Below are 20,447 nucleotides of genomic sequence, written 5' to 3'. Positions count from 1 at the left end.
TTCTCAAGATGGGCATGACCTCAGCCTTTCATTATTTCATGACTTTCCCTTTGTGGGAAGACATACAGCTCTTCCATGTTGCTCATCACTTCTGGAAAAGGACCAACTTCAAGAGCTCCTTGACTGGATGAGGAGGGGAAAAAGGAAGAAGGGCCTTCATTGTTACTTTTTAGGGACTGAAATGTAGTCTTGCTTTCTTTGGGCTGGAGAAGCTCCAAATAATTTCTGCCAGCAGAAATCATGATGCCTAAATGTCATGCTATTGCAAATGCAAACAGTGGCACGGTAAATTGCTTAACCTTTGCCTGAGGTGTAGTTTCTTAGACAGTGACATGTTGCCCTCTCCAAAGGAGCTGCAGAGCTGTTAGGAGGATGCCATTTTTTTCAGGTGAAACAGGATGCACTGAAATGACAGCAATAACCTCAGGTTTTCCCATTTCTGCTTGTCACCAGTAAAGTATTGTTGTGCACCTGTAGTTGGACAAGTTTTTCTTGGGGGTTGTGGGCAGAAAGCTTTCGTGTATGTTCCCAGTGAGACAATTATTAAAAAACTCTCTGAAAGCATAATTTTGACCTCTGTGTGTAAAGCTTATTTTCCTGTCATACCCAGAGGGTGAGCAAGTGAAATAGTTGGATGAGGCCAACTGTAAGACCAGCAGATGAAATCTACCTGTTTGGGCAAGTCTAGGCAGACAACCAGGTCTACAGCTGAAAGCAGGCCATTGCCTAGAGCAGAAGAAAGGGCCCAGCCCTGCTGCCTGCTTTGTTTGAGACCTAGAAAGCCAGAGAGGCAGCTGTGTCTAAGGGAGGCTTTGGAGCACGTGGCTGGGCTGGGATCACACTCAGCAGCAGCAGTCATCTCTTCCAAATCTTCCATCGACCCCATGGTAGCTGCCTGACCTCTCGGCTCTCCACCCAAGCACTGTTCCCTCCTTCCCTTCCCTTTCTTTCCCTCTGGCAGGAGCAGCCTGTGCTGCCCCAGCCCCGCAGCTTTATTTGGTTGTGCTGAGTCCAGGCTTGGTGGCTTTCAAGATTTTACCCCTCAACACAGGGCTCCCAAGCCCCTACCCTGTATCTGTCATGAAGCCCTGCAACACCCCTACAGCTCCTGCTCCTGGGTCAGAAAAAAATGCTCCTGGGTCAAAAAAAAATGCAGAAGAAACACTTGTTCTGTAACACTTCAGCTTCACACTGCAGCTGACTGCATGGTCCCATGAGCAGTTATGTCTGAGGGTTGATGCAGAAGCCCATCAAGCTACCGGTGCTGCTGAAGGGAGCATTGAACAAGCAGGATCCATAGCAGGACACACAGTGGCCGTGTACAAGCCTCCGTGGACACCAGTGCCCACATCACATCCACATCCAGAGGATGGCTCTGGGCCTCCCACGTGCTGCACAAGCACAGCACAGGCTCTGCCTCTAAAACCACAGCGCAATGTGCCTGTGGCCATCAAAAGGAAGCACTTCAGAAGAACGGGAGCTGATGAGGACAGAGGGGCCTCCCTGTGGTCTGGAGGCTGGTGGAACCCAACGCAGGCTGCCTGGCATGGGCAGGTAACCCAGTCCAGGTGCCTGAAGAAGAGTGCAACATGAATGAATTTCAATAACTTTCTCTGCTCAGCACAGGATTCACCTCATGATTAATGGCCTACACCACACCACTTGTCTAAAAGCAGAATTTCTGAACTAACATTTAAATGTGTTATGATATTTTGTACCTGCATGGGGTAGTTTAAAACAATGTCTTACTGCTGTTGCGATGCTCGCTGCAGGATGCGAGGGAGCAACCGTCTCACCGTTGCAAGCTCCCCCTCACACCAAAGAGCTTAGCAGGCTTTTGGAAGGATTTAGACATCGCTGGGGGAGCGAGGGGGGCTGCGGGCGAGCGGGGCCGGCCGGCCGCGGCCCAGCAGGGGTGGAGGGGAGCGGCGGCAGCGGGGCCGGAGGGGCGCGGAGCCACCGCGGAGGGGCGGCACCGGGGTGGAGAAGGGGGGGATTTGCGTCAGTCGGGGAGCTGCGGGCGGGCGGGCGGAGGGCCGGCCGGACAGACGGCCGCGGGGAGCCGGCGGAGAGGCAGCGGCCGGCCCCATGGAGCTGCTGTGCCCCGGCCCCGCGGCGCCCTCGGGCTGGGCGCTGCCGCTGCTGCTCGCCCTGGGCGCCGGGCTCAGCCGAGCCACCCCGCACCTGCGGTACTCGCGGCCGGGCTCCCGCAGCAAGTGAGTAGCGCCGAGCCCCCCCGGGGGCGTGCGGGATGCGGATGGGGATGGGGATGGGGATGGGTCCCCCCTTCCCTCCCCTTTCCCTCCGCTCCATGTCGCCTCCGCCCCGGGCTGATGCCGCTTGTCCCGTCTCCCCTTCCCCGCTAGGAACTGGTGCGCCTACATCGTGAACAGGAACGTCAGCTGCTCGGTGCTGGACGGGACGGAGAGCTACGTCCAGGCCCAGTACAAGTGCGCCTGGAACGAGTTTCCCTGCCGGCCGACCCCGGTGTAAGTAAGCCGAGAAGGAGGAGGAGGAGGAAGAAGAGGAGGAGGAGGAGGAGGAGGCGACCCCGGGAGGGGACGAGCTCGGTGGCCCGAAGCCCTCCCGAGCGAGAGCCCCGCGGGAGAGCGGTGGCTGCGCCCCAGGGGCTCGCTGCACCCCGTACCGCTCTCCTGGCCCCCAAGCACACGCCCCGCACAAAGCTTTTATTACAAGCAGAAAGCTGCCGGGGCTAATTAGAGCCAGATTGAGTACGTTGTGCACGGGTGAAGGGCTGGGGAGCTGCCCTGGCACAGCAGCCCGCTGCCCGACGCCGCTGCCATGGGTGGCATGAGCAGCAGCACCTGCTGGGAGCACACCCATGCACCCTGCCCCGGGCTCGGCGGGGTGAGCGGTGCTCACAGCAGCTCTCCTGGGTGCCCCGCGGCTGGATCTGTGGGTAGCAGAAAGGGAGAGGCAGGAGCATGATCCGACGCGTTCACCGCTTCTGTATCCTCATGGGTTGTGCCGTACCGGGAGCAGGCAATGCAGAGATGCAAAGTTTGGTTTCAGCTTCGTGTGGCTGAGAGCGACTGCACGGAAGCCCACAGGGTGACCAGCACGTTGTGCTGTGGCAAGGCTGCGTGATCTCGCTGGTAGAGCAGCAGCTGGGACAGCTGCATCACGCTCACCCGCTGGCTCATCCCCTTTCCCCGCTTTCCCCACCTGAAAAACAGAAATAGTTGCACTTCTTATTGGAAAGCTGTACGGGATAAGCTTTGTGAAACTCTCTCACCTCCAGAAGTCAGGGGTTGGACGCCCACAGATACTGGTGGGATCAGGTTTACGCTTTGACAGACCTGATGGTGAGGACAAATAACTAGCTTTTATTTTGACATGAGAAAGTGAGGAGGCAGCTTGTACTGCTGTGTCCTAGGTGCTTCTGAAATGGGCTGCGTACACTGATGGTGCCACCCAGGGGCCCGTGGCAATGGGTTTTGGCTTTTGAATGCTCTGGTTTTAGTTTGGTTTGGAAAAATAGTTTTTCTCTACTGGGATATATGAGCACCGGAATTGGAGGCAAATAACAAAGGCAGCAGGCAGCTGAGCAACACAGTCTTGTGTAATTTCCCTCATTTCTCTCTGGAGAATTGAATTGTCCACTTTGGATTTCTGGTTGAGGTTTGGGGCTTTGTAATGGGGTGTACCCTCTGTTGTACAGAGGCTCAGTAGTAGAGCTGTGGAGGAGTGAGGAAGGGTTGAAACTGTACTCTGTGAACACATCCATCAGCAGCAATAGAGGTAAGGAATTTCTGCGGTGGTAAATTAGGGTTTTATTGGACTATCTGCTAGTAGATAATGAAGAAAGTGCAAAGGCATTGCTTCTAGCTCAGGAAATTCCTGAACCAAGAGCTGGTTGAGCTGTTAGAAACCTTGGCAGTAGTTAGAAGGGGAAGCCCTGCTTTAGTGGGGGACTGGACTGGATGACCTCCAGAAGTCACAGCCCTTCCAAATTATGCTGTGGTTCTATGAAATGGCATTGTCTGTCCTTCTGCTTCTCCTACACATCTGGAGCTGGCTGTTGTCAGAGATAGAATATGGGGCTGAACAGACATTTGGGCTCGCCTGCTGTGGCCAACCTCATGGGGTTTTTTTGTTCTTTGAGAACGGAATTAGATACTTATCATAAGCCTTTGTTTCCTGAATTTGCTTTTTTTTTGGTGAACATAAGTCTTGTTTTATTCATAACCTGAGTGGAAACTGCTAAATAATTCCTCATTCTTAACTCAAAATATTTTAAGTACCTATTACAGCAACAGCTGATGAACACTGAAAGCATCTGGAATATCCCTGAAGCAGGTCATATCAAAATCTTGAAGTTTTATTCTGTTCTACCTTTTTATAGACAATGACTTATTTTTTCTGTCTGTTGCTAGTATGCACATTTTCTTAGGAGCAGTGTAAGAAAGGAATTAATCAGAAGTGTTGGAAGTTCATGGTTCAAATCGTGCAAAGCCCTGTGCACCGAACACACTTTTCACATGAAAAGTGTTCCTTAATTCAGGAGGAGTAGTGGTCTGAATAATAAAATGTGTTTGTATACGTTTGCTAACTCAGAGCCTAACGTTGACAAAAATAGGACAGGAAAGAGCTATAAAAGAAACAAAGAAAAGATTGTGAGGACTCTTCTGGAGTTATTCTCTTTTTCCTTTATACACTTGGATAGAGAAGTTAAAAATGAACTAAATAGTAGATATTCATTGGAATAAACTACAGTCCCTGTGTAGTCTCCTTCTGATACCCTTGATTTATCTAAGGCCTCATTCTCTTACAGACAGTGGGTACAGTGAGATCCAAGTCAAACAAAGAACTTGTTAACTGTACCATAGATTTATGGCTTTTATTAGTACTTGAGGTTGGTTTTTTTTTGGTGTTCAGTCAGTGGATTTACTATTTATTTAAGTTAGTTTAAGACTCCTTCTACAGTGCACTCTTTAGGTGCAGTCCAGGTTCTGCACAGCGATTACTGAAATAGTTCTCTGCATTTAGGGCTCTGAGCATTTCACTGCCTTAAACACAGAGTGTGCTCCTGAATTCCAACTGTTCTTCACGTACAAGAGTGTTAGGTATTGTGGATATGGATTATAGTTACCACCATTTTTTTTCCTTTGATTGAAATAGAAAGCTCTGGTGATTAAACCTAAATGATATATGTGCCTGAACCCTTTATGTCTGCCCTTTAGGCCCATTCAAATATTGTCTGTAAAATAAAAAATAAAAAAAAATCCCACACTGTTGGAATGACTGCGCATCTGGGAGTGTCAACTGTAATTTAAGTTTGGTTACAGGGTTGATTTCCTAAAATGTTATGCTTAAATTGAGGAAATTATTACACTTCATTGTTCTACAGGTATTTGGGCTCGATAATGATTTCCTCACTGAACAGTTAGTGAAAGCTTTGGCTGATGAAGGTGTCAAGGATAAATGTGAGTTAAAGTGTGGCTGCTTAAGAGATACGAAGAGAAGGAGGAAAAAGAAAAAGCAGACATGCCCTTTGAAGTATGTGCCCTTTGAAGTTTGGGGGGCTTCTGATTTATTTTACTTAAAACTGTGACTGGCGAAGGAGAGAGAAACTTTGTTATTAATGAGTGGTAGGAATGAAGGGTACTTAGACAAAAATGTTAGTGGTGTTACTTGCTAAAAAGTAACTCCTATGTTTTGAAATTTAGCATTGTTTCTTAAATAACTGCTCCCTCTCCACTTCTTCTGTTAGGAATTTCCTTTCCTGGCTTTCTTCTGAGTAGTTTAGAAACTTAACTGGTTTAATGGCATTATCTGTTTCTAAAAGCCAAATGTGTTGTCTTCCTGGCTAGGTCCTGCAAGCTCTTGAGGGTTGTTGAATCTATTGGACATCCTCTGGTCACTGTAGGTGCTTCAGGGTAGGATGTTGTTACAGGATGTTACTATACCATTTTTTTGTTGTTTTGTTTTATTTTATTTTTTTCCCTTTGTGGAGTAGAGTACATTGGGACACTTCGCTGTATCTTAGATGCCCCAATTTATGGCCCAGCATTTTAGGGTAAATCTGTGTTCACTAGAGGAGTTTAATTAACAATAAGCCTGTGAACTGAAGCAGGGGAATGTTTGCTTTTTTTCCATCCTTACCACAGAACTGGCAAACAGGACTCCCCCGTCCCATGGAGGGAGAGGTAGTAAATCAAATAGAAAAAACTTACACTGGGAGGAACCTCTGGAGGTCATGTAATCACCCTGCAGCCCCCAGCTCACGGCAGAGTTGGCTTCAAAGTTAGGTCAGGTTGCTCGGGGAATTAAAGAGAGGATGTTTATCAGATCCCCTAATTCAGATAACAGTTCTCATTAATTCTGCTCGTGTGTAAAGATATGCTTGTGCTCAGGAGTATAATGAGTCAGGTCACCTGTCTCTAGCTTGTGGGGAGCCGATTTCATGATTTAGTGTCAGCTTCTTATCTTAACGCTAATGATTAACACACGAAGCAAACCAATTACTTCACCAGGTTGCACGTACTTAGAAAACAGTCAAGAAAGTTACAAATGCATCAGGAGCTAAATCAGCAAGCCTCTCCAGATCTCTCATTGAGCAATATTTTCCAACTTTCTTGTATTAAATGACCATAAATAAGCCCGCTCCCAATCCAAAGCACAGTTTCAAAGCCCAGCCATTGCCAAGAAGAAGATTTAAGGCAAAAAGGCTGAAGTAACTTTACAGACTGTTACTGCTGGTTTTCTGTAATCATAAATGTCAGGATAGATGACTATACTTACTAGCAACGCACAGCTTTTAATAGGCAGTATACGATGCTTATTAATAATAATATTTTGAGTAAAAGTGGAAATTTTCCTACTGGGAAGCTGCATGTCAGACTTCAGTTCAATTCACGTGGCCGTATTGATTTATTGTTTTCTGGCAACCTCAGAGCGTCCTGGGTGGAGCACAGCAGAACTGGTCTAGGAACATGTAGTAAAGCCACATGTAGTTTTCAGCCCTTGAACAGCCTCAGTATTGTTTTTGCTGAGCATACTCAGCTGATGGAAGTTAAGTGCACAGACCAGAGCCAGAGTGCTCAGCACCGGGCAGGCTCAAACCTAAGACACCCAGGTCAGGATAGGATCAGAGGCTGTGCTTGCCTCTGGCTTCTAGCAACGCATATCTCATAAGAAAAACTTTCAGGATGCACAAGGAGTTGAAGGGAAAGTGAGGGCTATTTCATGTTTCCCCTCGAAATATCTCGAAAAGCCTTTAAAGTTTTTTTTTCCCCCCTACTTAGGTATTTCGTATGAAGCAGGATTTCTTTGTACAGGCTCCAGCTAGCTGGCTACATAGGGAGTTTAGCCTAAGGGATTGTGCATTGAAAACAGTAAGGAAACTTAAACAACTTCAGAGCATACTTGAGTTTCCTGGAGTGCTTGTTTGGTAATCTTTGAGGGCCTGCTGGGCGTGGTAAACTTTGCTGGCCATCTCCCTGAGCTTGCAATTGTGCATCTCTGCCTCCACATGCTGAATGCAACAGTGTCTTTCTTCTCTGTGAATCGGACAGGGAATTTTAATTCTCATACATCATTCATGGTTTGTTGCAATAATTCAGAAATCACAAGCTGTTCCTCAGTTTTCATTAATACAAATAATTACACTTTTCATGTTTTTCTGGGTTGAGATGTGTATGACCCGGAGGCCTGGGGCCTCTTCTGTTAAGCAGCAAACCGTTGCCAAAATAACAGATTGTTAATTTTTGGGAGCTGCTGACCTGTTGAAGGCCTATTTTGTCATAATTCACCTCCAAAAAACAGGGAACGTTCTGTACCACTAGAAAGTGAGCTGTTCCAGTTTTACACATTGCAGATTTTTACTACCTTCCTCCCATTGTCCTAAGGACATCTGACCTCTTTTTTGCAGTCAGATTTCATCTTTTGTCTCCCCTCTGATTCACTTTGACCCGGTGTCTTGAAAAGTATCAGGTCTCAAAACAATGCTGTGTTTTATTCTGAAAGTTGGATCCCAGCTAATCCCACTGGTTAGCTCTTGGATTCATAAAGATATTGGTTATCTTTCAAATAATCTCTTAGCAGTTGCTCTTTCTTATAAATTAAGTTATCTTGTGGATTGGGGAAGCAGAAAAGAACTGGAACTCTGTTTCTCAGGCAGCTTTATCAGAAGCAGTACTCTGAATCCTCACTTAACCTGTCCACTGGCGTAAGGGGAGAAATTCGGTCCCTGCTTCAGGGAGAAGCAGGTGAGGATGTTGTAAACACGTAAGCTGATGCTAAGTCCCTTTCTGTTCCATCACTGTTGGACTACATCACAGTGCTGTTCTACACTTTTTTTTTCTGAAACTCTTTTGGAAGGACTGTCTTTTCAAGGTTCTAATATCCTATTTTATTTAGTGTTTTCTTAGTAGCTTATTCTGGGTCTGTCAGCATGTGGTTGACTGACGTATGTTTATCTTGTGACAAAATGGAAGGAAGCAACCATGTAAGAGTTACAAGATTGCAGACCCCAAGAACAAAGCTCTGCTTTGAGTGTTGCCACAGACTGTGGCTGTAAGTTACTTAAATGCATCCTATATCTTAGTTTCTCCGTTCACAAGAAACATGTGCCTGCCTAGCTTTAAGGAATAATAATTCAACAACATTAGGACTATTAAAATCTAAACCTGAAACTTACTTTTTGGGCATTCCCCACTGGAATTCAGTGGTCAGCTTTTGAAAAATAAAATCCTTGGTGATTGAGATACATATCAATCTCACTGCCTCTATGTGTATGGATATAGATATGTATGGATACACATATGTATGGATATATCCTTATGTATCCATACAAATACACCACTGGGAAACTAAACCACTAATAGGAGGCATGGGGGGACTTCCTTCAGAGCATGCAATCCCCTAGTTGTTTGTTCACTTTCTCTCCACTCTCTGTTTAATTGCACATCTAGAGAAAATAAATATTTTGAGTCTCATTTTCTTTTGATGAAAAAGATGAAAAAAAAAGATTTTTTTTTTTGAAGAAAAAGTCCTAACTGAGATGAGTGACATCAAAATTCACAATATAGGTAATGAATGATGGCACTTATGGAGATTATGGAATTTATGGGGATTAATGGAACTACAAATGAGAATCTTCTGTCTGAGAAACATTTTTGTCTTCCACCAGTTTCTGTGATCTTCTGCCTTACTTATTAAAAATAAAAAGAAAAAGAAAAAGAAAAAGAAAAAGAAAAAGAAAAAAGCATACCTCAGTAAAATTCAGCCAGATTCTCTTGGATGCATTGAACTAACACTCAGCATTAAAGAGAACCATCTGAGAGGTTAGGTTGTAGAGAGCTGATTTTGGCAGCATGATTCTTTGCTCCTTCCTTGTTATGAGTAGATTAGGGGATGGAGGACAGCAACGTTTCTGCCTCTGTCCTGACATGCTGATACTCTGGTAGTGGAGTGAGAGGGGGGATACAAGTCACCTGTGCCATGTTTCTGCCTGCTAACAGTTTCCTCCAGACAGAAAGCAATCTCTGTTCTCACTGTGCTTCTCAGGTGGTGCGAAGGGGCAGAGCAGACAGCAAACACTGGAAAAGCTGCTTAGTCTCTAACCCTTATTCTTGTTTTATGTTGTATTTAGTAAAATTACAGGGTTTTCATAGTCAAATATTATAGCTTTTTTTTTTTTTTTTTTTTTTTTTTTTTTGGAGTGACTTGGATGGGTGATTTATTTGTTTTACATGCAAAGTGTAGCTGAACTCCATGATGCAGATGTGCAGTGCTTTAACTTCTTCTCTTCAGAGAACAAGTGCTTCAGTTTCGGTCCCTGTTAGTGCTCTCAGCCAGCAGCAGTTTTTTATTCAGGATTTAGCTCAGAATCGATTTGGTGCTAATTCTGTAATATCAGTTGTGGCTAATGCTTTACTGTAGTTCAAAGTTTATTAATAAGAGCTTAATGATGTATATTAGGGGCTGATTATTAAATTACATAGAGATCTGACCACGACCTTTTAGGGAACTTCAGTTGAGATAGCTACGACTGGGCTAGATATTGGGATGGTGGGTATTGTCCGTGGCAGGTTTTTGGAGGATAAGACCCCAGACATCAACTCCTGCAAATACATGTACCGTCTTCTTTATACAAATTTTGGAAAGTAAAACTGCCAGCTAAAGGAAGAGGGCCAGTGCAAAGATGAGAATTTCATAAGTCTGTAAGAGGCGACTTTGTGTCTCCAATGCCAAGTCAAAATCAGTAAATATTTCTAGGTTCACTGGAATTCCTTTTAAATAGATTTTTAGTACAGCTAGGGCACATGGAAAATAAGGAGGTGATTGGTGGCAGCCAATAAAGCTTCACTGAGGGAAAATCATGCCTGATGGATGTGGTGGCTTTCTACAATGGGGTTACGGTGTTGGTGGATAAGGGAGGAGTGACTGACGTCATCTACCTGGACTTGTGCAGAGCATTTGATGCTGTGCTGCACAACATCCTTGTCTCTAAATTGGAGAGATGTGGATTTGATGGATGAACCACTTGGTGGGTAAGGAATTGGGTGGATGGTTGTACTGAAAGTGTTGCTGTCAGTGGCTCAATGACCAGTGATGAAGTGTTCCTCAGGGTCATTATCGGGACTGGCACTATTTAATATCTTTGTTGGTGATGTGGACAGTTGCATTAAGTGCACCCTCAGCAAGCTCTGTGGTGCAGTCGACACACAGCTGGACAGGCTGGAGAGGTGGGCCTGTGCAAACCTCATGAGATTCAACAAGGCCAAGTGCAAGGTCTTGCATTTGCGCCAGGGCAGTCCCAGGCACAAATACAGGCTGGGTGGAGAATGGATGGAGAGCAGCCCTGAGAAGGACCTGGGGGTGGTGGTTGATGAGAATCTCAACATGAGGCAGCAGTGTGCACTCGTAGCCCAAAAAGCCAACCGTATCCTGGGCTGCATCAAAAGCAGCGTGGCCAGCAGAGCGAGGGAGGTGATTCTCCCCCTCTGCTCTGCTCTCTTGAGATCCCCACCTGGAGTGCTGCGTTCAGCTCTGAGGTCCTCAGCATAAGAAGGATGTGGATCTGTTGGAGTAAGCCCAGAGGAGGGCCATGAGGATGATCCAAGGGGTGGAGCACCTCTTCTATGAAGAGTGGCTGAGAGAGTTGGAGTTGTTCAGCCTGGAGTAGAAGAGGTTCTGGGGAAACCATATAGAGGCCTTCCAGTAACTAAAGAGGGCCTACAGGAAAGCTGGAGAGGGAGTCTTTGTCAGGGAATGTAGTGATAGGACAAGAAGAAATAATTTTAAACTAAATAGGGTATATTTGGATTAGCTGTAAGGAAGAAATTCTTCACTCAGAGGCTGGATGGGGCTTTGGGCAACCTGGTCTAGTGGAGGTGTCCCTGCCCATGACAGGGAGGGTGGAACTAGATGAGCTTTAAGGTCCCTTCTAACTCAAACCGTTCTGTGATTCTCATCTGTTCCTGTCAACACATCTTTTCACCGGTTGCCATAAGTGCCTTAGGGTAAACTCCTATTAAAGACATATTTTTTTTCTTAAATTAAGCTCACTTGTGGCCTAGAACAGCAGAGAGCTGCCAGTGTGCCTCTGCAGTAGCAAGGTTATACATGAACAAAATCCAGAGACGGGATTCAGCTCAGCCTAACTTCACTTGTCGACCATACAGGGATGTGCATGTGAGCACAGGAGCTTAGACATCTGCAGTAGTAGTGACTCAAATGCAGGTCAGTAGTGTCCAACACAGTGCTTAAGTAATCAGATGTAAAAAAGGATTTAGGATGAGATGAAATCCTATTTAGACTCTACTAGCTGTTCTGTTGGCTTAAGGGAAATACATAGAGCTGATGCCCATCGATACCCACATTATGGGCACCTGAAATTCAGATGTGCTGAATCTCACTGTTGCAGTCAATGACTATCTGATTTCTGTCAGAAATCAAGTCTCCCTGATTTCACTGGAACTAGGATTTCTACCAGCTTTTGTAGGGGCTACAAATAGGCCAAGGCTCTCGGGAAATTAGAAATGTGGGATTAACTGGTACTAGCTTAGTAACTGTGTGGGAAGAATGGCCAGTTTAGGTATATATTCAGCAGAAGCCTTTTCAGCCTGCAAAAATAATTAAAAAAATAAATAAAAAACCTTGGTCAGATATGATTGCAGTTGTATGTCATAGTCGGTGTTTGCTTTTTTTTGTGTGTGTGTACTACTCCAGCACTCCCATTGGAGATTTGGATGACTGGGACATGCCAGAGCATGCTATATCATTTAGAAAGAGCAGATCTACATTCAATAAAGGCATTAAACAATGAAGATTAGTTATCTTATATCCAATAGGATCACGATTTGCAGACTGCAGAAGTTATGGGACCTGTTCCAATGACTACAGAATTTTGGACTGACCTTGAAGTTTTGTGCTCAGAATAAACATTTTACACACTGCTTATGTAGAAACATATGCTGATTCTGCAGTCCCTCGCTCACAATGAGGATGTGGTGGCAGTTATCTCCTTGCATTTCCCCAAAGGTCGAATGTTAATATCTAGTTACAGAACGGAGCCATATGTTTTCCCACCGATTTCATCCAAATGTTTCTGATTTGTTTTATCGCTATTAGGTGACATTCCAAATATCAGTGCTAACTGCTTCCTTCTGTGGTTTAGCACCATGAGAAAATTAGAGCTCGTTCCGTAGTCAAAATGTCTAGCATTTGCAGCAAACATGTATTTTTAATTAAACGCTTTCCAAAGAAAATACTTTTCTCTCAGAGAGGAAGAATCTTTTAATGTTATTGCCACACTGTACAACTTTATTTCAACTGTGAAGTTTTTAGATATTAAAAATATAAATTTGCGTTGCTGTTCTGAACGTGTTGTATCATTTGATCATATTGAATTCATGGTGAAGGCAGTAGGTGCCTCACCAACCTCTGGGTGAAAATTTTCCTCCTAACCTGTAATCTAAATCTCCCCTCTTTTAGTTCAAAACCATTCCGCTTGTCCTACCATTATCTGCCCTAGTAAAAAGTCATTTTCCATCTTTGTTATAAGCCCACTTTAAGTACTGAAAGGCCACAATGAGGTCTCCCCAGAGCTTTCTCTTCTCCAGGCTGAACATCCCCATCTCTCTCAGCCTTTCTTCATAGGAGAGGAGCTCCAGCCCTCTGACCACCTTTGTGGCCCTCCTCTGGACCCGCTCTAACAGCCCCATATCCTTCTTGTGCTGGGTGCCCCAGACCTGGACACAGCACTCCAGGAGGGCCCTCACAAGGGCAGAGCAGAGGGGCAGGGGCACAATCACCTCCCTTTCCCTGCTGGCCACTCTTCTGGTGATGCAGCCCAGGACACAGTTGGCCTTCTGGGCTGCAAGCACACACTGCTGGCTCTTGTTGAGCCTTTCATCTACCAGAGCCCCCAAGTCCTTCTCTGCAGGGCTGCTCTCAGTGAGTTCTTCTCCCAGTCTGTGCTCATGTCTGGGATTGTCCCAACCCAGGTACAGCACCTTGCACTTGGACTTGTTGAACCTCATTAGGTTCATGTGGGCCCACTTCTCCAGCTTGTCCAGGTCCCTATGGATGGCATCCCTTCCTTCTGCTATATCAACTGCACCACTCAGCTTGGTGTCATTTGCAAACTTGCTGAGGGTGCACTTGATCCACTGTCTATGTCACTGATAAAATGACAAAGCACCAGTCCCAGAACAGGCCCCTAAGGGACACCACTTGTCACCAGACTGGTCAGGCATGATTTGCCCTTGGTGCAGCCATGCTGGCTGTCTCAGATCACCTCCTTCTCCTTCATGTGCCTTGCTATTGCTTTCAGGATTTTTTCCACGATCTTCCCAAGCACAGAGGTGAGGCTCACTGGTCTATAGTTCCCTAGGTCCTCCTTCCTACCCTTTCTAAAAATGCGAGTGATGTTTGCTTGTTTCCAGTCACCACATGGCCTGACTGTAAGGATTTTTCAGATATGATGGGGGGAGGCTTGGCAACTCCCTCAGCCATTTCCCTCAGGCCCCTGGTATGTATGGCATCAGGCCCCATAGACTTGTACTTGTTCAGTGTCATCAGGTGGTCTCAAACCTGTTCTCCACTTACAGTGGGAAGGACCTTGCTCCCCTGGCCCCTGCTTAGAAGTTCAGGGATTCAAGAGATGTGGCAAAGCCTGACTTGCTGTGAAGGCTGAGGCAAAAAAGTTGTTGAGGATGTTAACCTTCTCCATGTCTGCTGTTACCAGTAATGTAAATACCAGCTGTTCTTATTTTCTCTCTTGCAAGGGAAGATTAGAGACTGTTGAAGGCCCTCTTTGTTCCTGCTGTCTAAAAGAATGACCTCATTAATATTATTTTAGCTCAATTCTCCGAGAGGATGTGGCCATCTCCTTTAGCTGGAAGTCCTCGTGAAGAGTAGGTGACAAGGCACAATAAATGCTGATGATGCAAGTTTTAATCATATAAGAAAAGAAAAATTTTTCAGTCTGTGAGACAGTTGTAAAAAATAATTATGATTATTAACACTTGAATAGCAGAAATCCAAGGTCATGGGGGGATGATTTAATAAATTATTATGATTATTATGTTTTTAATTATGTTCCAACATACACAGGCATTAAAGTGGAGCCGCAATTCTTTAAGAGACTTATGAAACTTTCCTGAATTTGACTAAATTGCCTCATTAGGTAACTGCAGAGATTCACAACTACAAGACAAAATATGAGAAACTCAGGCATGTTGTGTTCTAACTGTTTAACACGACCCAGCTGCATAGAGAAGCAACGTTATAATGACATTTTGTCTCTCCTGCCACACTGAGTACATTGTATATGCTCTAATGTGTGAGCAGCTTAATTCCAAATACTGCAAATATAAACAGAGACATCTGATTTTTGTATTCTACTAGCTCCCAAGCCTACATCATTAAACTGTGTAGAATCAGAAATAATTTTCTGGCTGTGCTCCCTAGCAGAAAGGTACGTTTTCCTTAGTTTTGTCAGAACCATAACCAAGAATATAATTGTGTTCAGTGCTGTTGCAGCCTGCCAAAACCCTGGAAGTCTGCAGCTCCTCCACTGAAACCCACTGTGCAAGCAAAGTTCTGGCTATAAAAAACTTACATGACTGGGAATCATGCTTAGGCTGGCCGCTTGTTGGTGAAGGTCATTCATTCATCAGTGCATCTGGATAGTCCTGGAATGGCGACACATTCCTTGCATGGGCAACTTCCACAAGTCTGCACGAAGGAGTGAAGCTGTAGCAATTAAGCTATGATTTTAAGAAACTTGTATATGACCGAATTCCAATTAGAAAAGTTTTAGGGTAAGTTCCCGTTTCCCTGCCTCAACATGACTAGTCTTGCTGCAGTCGATGGCACTGGCTGTGTGATGAAATGAACTGGACTGGCAACATAGAGAAGCAGTAGCTCTTGCTAAGAAAATCACTGTTTAATTTCTGAGCTCCACATGAGCATTACTGTCTTGGTACGGCAGTTTAGGTTGTAAAATGTGAAAGCTGTGGCGTGTCCAGATTTTGAAGCATTTTCATTCTAGCACACTTTTTGCCCTAGGAGAATTGTGGTTTAAGATTCAGGTTAGTCAGCACTTGACAGGTCATAGTTGAAATCAAAACAGATCCAATTTGTGTATTTGCTTGAGCTCTAAGACAGTTATGAGAATTTGTAAGGAATAGACTGCTAAGACTTACACGGTGTTTTTGTTCTTTAATTTAAGGCAGGAGGATTCTTCTGCATTTCAAATAATTTTTGTAATAAATCATACTAAAGTAAGTCTGAAGCTGTCTATATTGATGAACATGACTATAGAGGAAGTATGGAAAGAGAAACTCATCTAAGATATGAGAGAAATGGCAGAAACGGTACAAGGAAAATCCTCATTTTATAATTTATTTGAGTAAACAAATGCATGTTTTGCATAAACATTGTTCTTATTCCCTTTTATAAAATTGCTTTTAGCTACTTTTTTTTTTTTTTTTTTTTTTTTTACTGAAAAAAAAAAAAAAAGAGAGAAATATAACTTAGTGATCTGAAGATAGTCAAAATACTTTGATTTTCAGGGAGGAGTTTGTCCCTGACAGTATAGAGAGGAACACACACAAAGCTGAGAGCAGTCAAGTGCTTTATGGCAATCAGAGAAAAGTCTGTACTGCCATTTCCAGCATATGAAAATGGATCTGGAAGTTCAAAGTTTGTACTTCAGTAATGTGGTGTTTGTGAGAGAGATGGTAATGACTCTTAAACCACTTCAAACCACTAAAACATTTAGCTAATCCTGTCACTCCTCTGCCTCTAGCAGCTAGTTCAAAGGAAGGGGATCCTACCCAAATTACCTACATGAGATGTGGTTTAATGTTCAGATAAGGGAGAAGGAAAAGGAAGTTCCTGGGTGGTCGGGATGTTGTCCTTTCCAATGGTGCCCTCTACGTTGCACTCGCTTAATTTTGAAGCACTTGACCTTGGGATGGCTGCTCTTTACATTTGTAAACAGGATTCAGCAGATGTTTTCATGAACACAGTAAAAGAAATTATGAGCTTGAGCGCAGCCCACAGCAGTTTCACTGTGTGCTATAGTGAAGGTTAAAAAGGATCGGAAACCCCTCTGAGTTAATGTTCATCGAGGCAGAATCTGAAAACCTGATAACCAGAGCAAACCATTCAGCTGGGAGTGGCTGATGGACAGATTTACAGGCTAGTCCCACCCTTGCCTTTCTCTGAAGATTCACGGGAAAAGAGAATCCGGAGAGGCTTGTTAGAATAACCTACTGTTTGGCCCCAAAATGGCTTGGAAAAGTATGACACTGTCTCTAGTCAAAATAAGTTTTTTCCCTTAAATGAGAGGTTGTACATAGAGTAGTAACGCAAAAAAGAACATTGAGTATTTCCTCAGTGCCAAAAGTGGAATATATTGTTACAGAACTCGGAAAGATATGTTTGGAAAAGAAACAAATTCCTACTTAGTGGTTAACACTTTGAAGCCCCCCGCCCCGAGTTTTCTAAGCAGTTTATCAAAACACGGACGGCAAATGGCTGTCGGATGTAGGACATCCTAGAATTATGTCAGTGGAGTGGGAGATGCATGAAAAATGCAGAATTATTTCTGCAGTTATTTGCACACAAGCCTTGGAGATTAACAGTTAAACTCGGTGACTTTCAATAGAAACTGTTTCACAGTTGCTGTAAGATTTAATTCTTTCCATCTGGTAGCAGATCACTGATTATTTTTAAACAAAAGGAGATTTTGTGTATTAATACAAGTAAACATTTAACGAGACGTGGAGTTGATTTTTTGTGATAGCATTGGGTGCTCGTTACATACTGCCTTCTCCCTGTCCCAAAATACCCTCTGAATGAATGAGATGTGTTGTAGAGCTATTGTTAAGTCCATTGCATTTGTTCCCAATTTTTTCTGCCAGTATTACTACTTTAGGGGCACTTCAGTTGTGAAGCGAGTAAAGGATGCAAAGTGTTGTTCTAATGTGAAATACTCTATGAAAAAAGACCTGAACGTGCAACAGAGAGGGTGGTGTCATGATAATTTTATTCACAGAAAGAAATTCTCATGAGGAATCGGGGTAAGATGTTCATTCATATTGAAGTTTGTGTTCCAAGCATACCACTTTACAGAACTTAGGTGACAAATTCCTGTTTTATTTCATTTCCTCATCTCTCCACCCTACATGAGCTATACCTTAAACTGGTAACAGTTTTTATAAAATAAAACAGCCTCTGAATATCCTATGGGGGGATCCCTTAGGATATGACTGTAGATGAACTTATGATATATGCAGTTAAAAAAATTGTGGAAAAAGTCTTGGTTGAAGACAGTTGCACATTCAGAATCAGGTTGCCATTTATTAACTTTTTGAGTGATTAATCAGGGAACCTTAAGTCTGTGTGTACATAAGGTGCATAGGTTTGTCCTCAAGAACTCTTGAGCTTAACAGGGACAGCGAAATAGGAAAGAGTCGATTCCCTCATTGGTCTTAGCCTTTCATCTGACCCCTTCTTTCATGTCCTTATCTGACTCATGCTGTCAGCATCCTGTCTTTTCCTGGAACAGCCTTCCTGGCTTTGACTGCTCTGTGCATACGGATTCTGGGGAGTGTTTTAAGGGACAATGATATTGGAACAAGTGGGACAAAGCAGGCAGAAGCAGTTTTGATGCTGTGAAGAATTGCTGCTGGAGGAGCCCTGTGGGTGGATTTGTGATGAAAAGTAGTTAGAGGAGAAAGGTTTTGAATTCATAGTGATACACTGGCAGTCACTGTTACTCTCAGCAATGCCTGACGAAATGAACCTTCACTTCCCCCAGAGCAGTGTCCCTCAGCTCATAGAAGAAAGTCCTTCATGCCTGGGCCATGTTTGCTCTTCCTGACACGACTGAGCTAAGTGCATGTAACTTTTAGACCTCAACAAAAAAGTTTGTTTAATTAATGTTTGGAGGAAAAAAATAAAGCATGTCTGAAGTTAATTGAATCTCACTTAAAAGAAAAACAGTTTTAGTTTTAGGCTTAGTCTAAGTAAAAGCTGATGTTACAGATCGTTTACAATACTTTCTGTTTTGGCAGATACCGAACGAGTTTCAGACCTCGGTATACAGTTGCATACAAGACAGTAACAGAGCTAGAATGGAGATGTTGTCCTGGATATAAAGGTGAAGACTGCAGAGAAGGGCCAGCAGAACAGCCAAAGGCAGCTCGTCGTCCCACAGCACCGGTGAAAGCTGTTGTGAAGAAAGGCTTGGGTAACTTTTTGTTTGAGTTTTGGTATGCATGATCACGTCTGGTTTCTTGCTTTGTCCTTTTACGTATAATAACCGTTATGGTTTCTATTAAACTCAACTACTGGCAGGTACAAAATCCATATGGAAGACACTGTGTGGTGGGAAAATAATAGCCAGGCAATAACAGTCTTGATACAGAGAATTTCCTGAAGAATAATGAAGGGGTGTGTGTGAAACACTGGCCATAAATGCCATCTGTCTTCTCATGGTTCAGGAAAATCTTTGTCTTAAGGTCGTTTTTTGTAAAAACAGAGATTATTTTTTTTTTGGTGGTTTCTTCAATGTTCAGGAAAAAAAAAAAAAAAAAAAAAGGATATATTTGAGAGAAACTATTATTAAAATGAACAAAGAACAGGTACTAGTTTTAATGATAGACGGTGCTTCTTAGCATTTCACAGTGTGTTGTTTGTTCAAGGACCTGAGCAGGTTTTACAGATTAATATTAGATTACCTGCCTTAATACTAAGGTTAAGGGAATGATAAGCCTCAAATGCTAAAAAAAAAAAAAAAAATACTATAAAGAATGAATAATGTTGTATTAGATACTGCCTTCTGAAAGGGTAAGAGGAGTGCTGTTGCTGCAGGATTATGCCTTTCCTCCATCAATAAGAAATGGTAAACAGATGCTTGTTTTTGAAGGACTTCTTCACAGCAGCATCAGAGATTAATGTCATACTAGCTGTTCACTTAGTCAGATTTCCACTGGTGTTTTTGTGTAGTGGAATCAAGTGGGACTAAATACATAGTTTTAAACTACTCCTATATATTATATACATGCTTTAAAAATAAAGCACTTAAATATTTTGTTAGCCCGCCTAAACTATTTCTTCAACAAACTGACAATAAAACATGATAATCTCTTTATTAACTGGCATGCTGCTTATATCTAGAGATTTTCTTTTTGCTCTGACAAAACTCCCTAAAAAACCTATGTTTCAAAGCAAAAATAGACCAGTGTGTATGTAATAGCTACACTGTGTGTGTTCATACTTTTTCATTACTAAAGGAAGCAGCCATTCTGCCTGTCTTGAATACTTTATGATTTCCTACCTTCTTTGTACTGTCTTTTAGCTGAAATCCGTTTTAAAACTAAGAACAATTATAACTGCATGTCCTTCAAACTCAATCTCAGTGTTGCTTTCCAAAGTATATCTAGCATTCGTAGCTTGGAATCAGTGCTAAAATTCTTTTGTCTGAAGATTTAACTGTTAACAACACTCCATTACAATAGAGTCACAATTTGACAGGGGAATTTTCTTATTGTTAGCTGTTTACTTGTCATCTGAAAGAGTTTTTCTGATGCTAACAACTTGTGTATGTATTTTCTATAAAGTATATTTTCTTCTTCACTTCCGCTTCTTAACTTCATTTTACTTTTACTTGTGCCTGTGATAGCATGCCTTAACTGCACAAAGGTCCTTGAATTATGAATTGCCTAAAGGATGTAATGCAACATCACAGTAGGGTTTATACACGATGTCTTTATAGAGTTTATCCCTCAGTGCATAATGGCAAAGATACATAGGAATATGTAAATAAATATGGTCATACAGATCTACACATTAAAATGATATTTAAATGGTTGTTAAAACAATTGGTGATCTAGCTGAAGGTTTGCATTATATTAAATCATTATTTGGGATCACACTCAGTGTCTTGACTTGCTAGTGCC

At 43.2% G+C, this 20,447-nt stretch overlaps 1 protein-coding gene across 1 annotated transcript in view; it reads left to right on the top strand.

Moving 5' to 3' along the window:
• The first annotated feature begins 2,082 nt into the window (after positions 1 to 2,082).
• The window catches only part of EMILIN2 (elastin microfibril interfacer 2), a 34,528-nt gene continuing 16,163 nt past the window's right edge, over positions 2,083 to 20,447 (top strand). Inside the window, exons 1-3 of the mRNA XM_032182412.1 lie at positions 2,083 to 2,216; positions 2,367 to 2,489; positions 18,561 to 18,736. Coding sequence (XP_032038303.1) covers positions 2,089 to 2,216; positions 2,367 to 2,489; positions 18,561 to 18,736 — 427 coding nt within the window. The 5' untranslated portion in view covers positions 2,083 to 2,088. The remainder of the gene's footprint in view (positions 2,217 to 2,366; positions 2,490 to 18,560; positions 18,737 to 20,447) is intronic.

The sequence above is a fragment of the Aythya fuligula genome, chromosome 2 (genome assembly GCF_009819795.1).
Source record: "Aythya fuligula isolate bAytFul2 chromosome 2, bAytFul2.pri, whole genome shotgun sequence".
Lineage (NCBI taxonomy): Eukaryota > Metazoa > Chordata > Aves > Anseriformes > Anatidae > Aythya > Aythya fuligula.
Note: the sequence above shows the minus strand (reverse complement) of the source record. Positions and strands in the feature narration are given on the sequence as shown.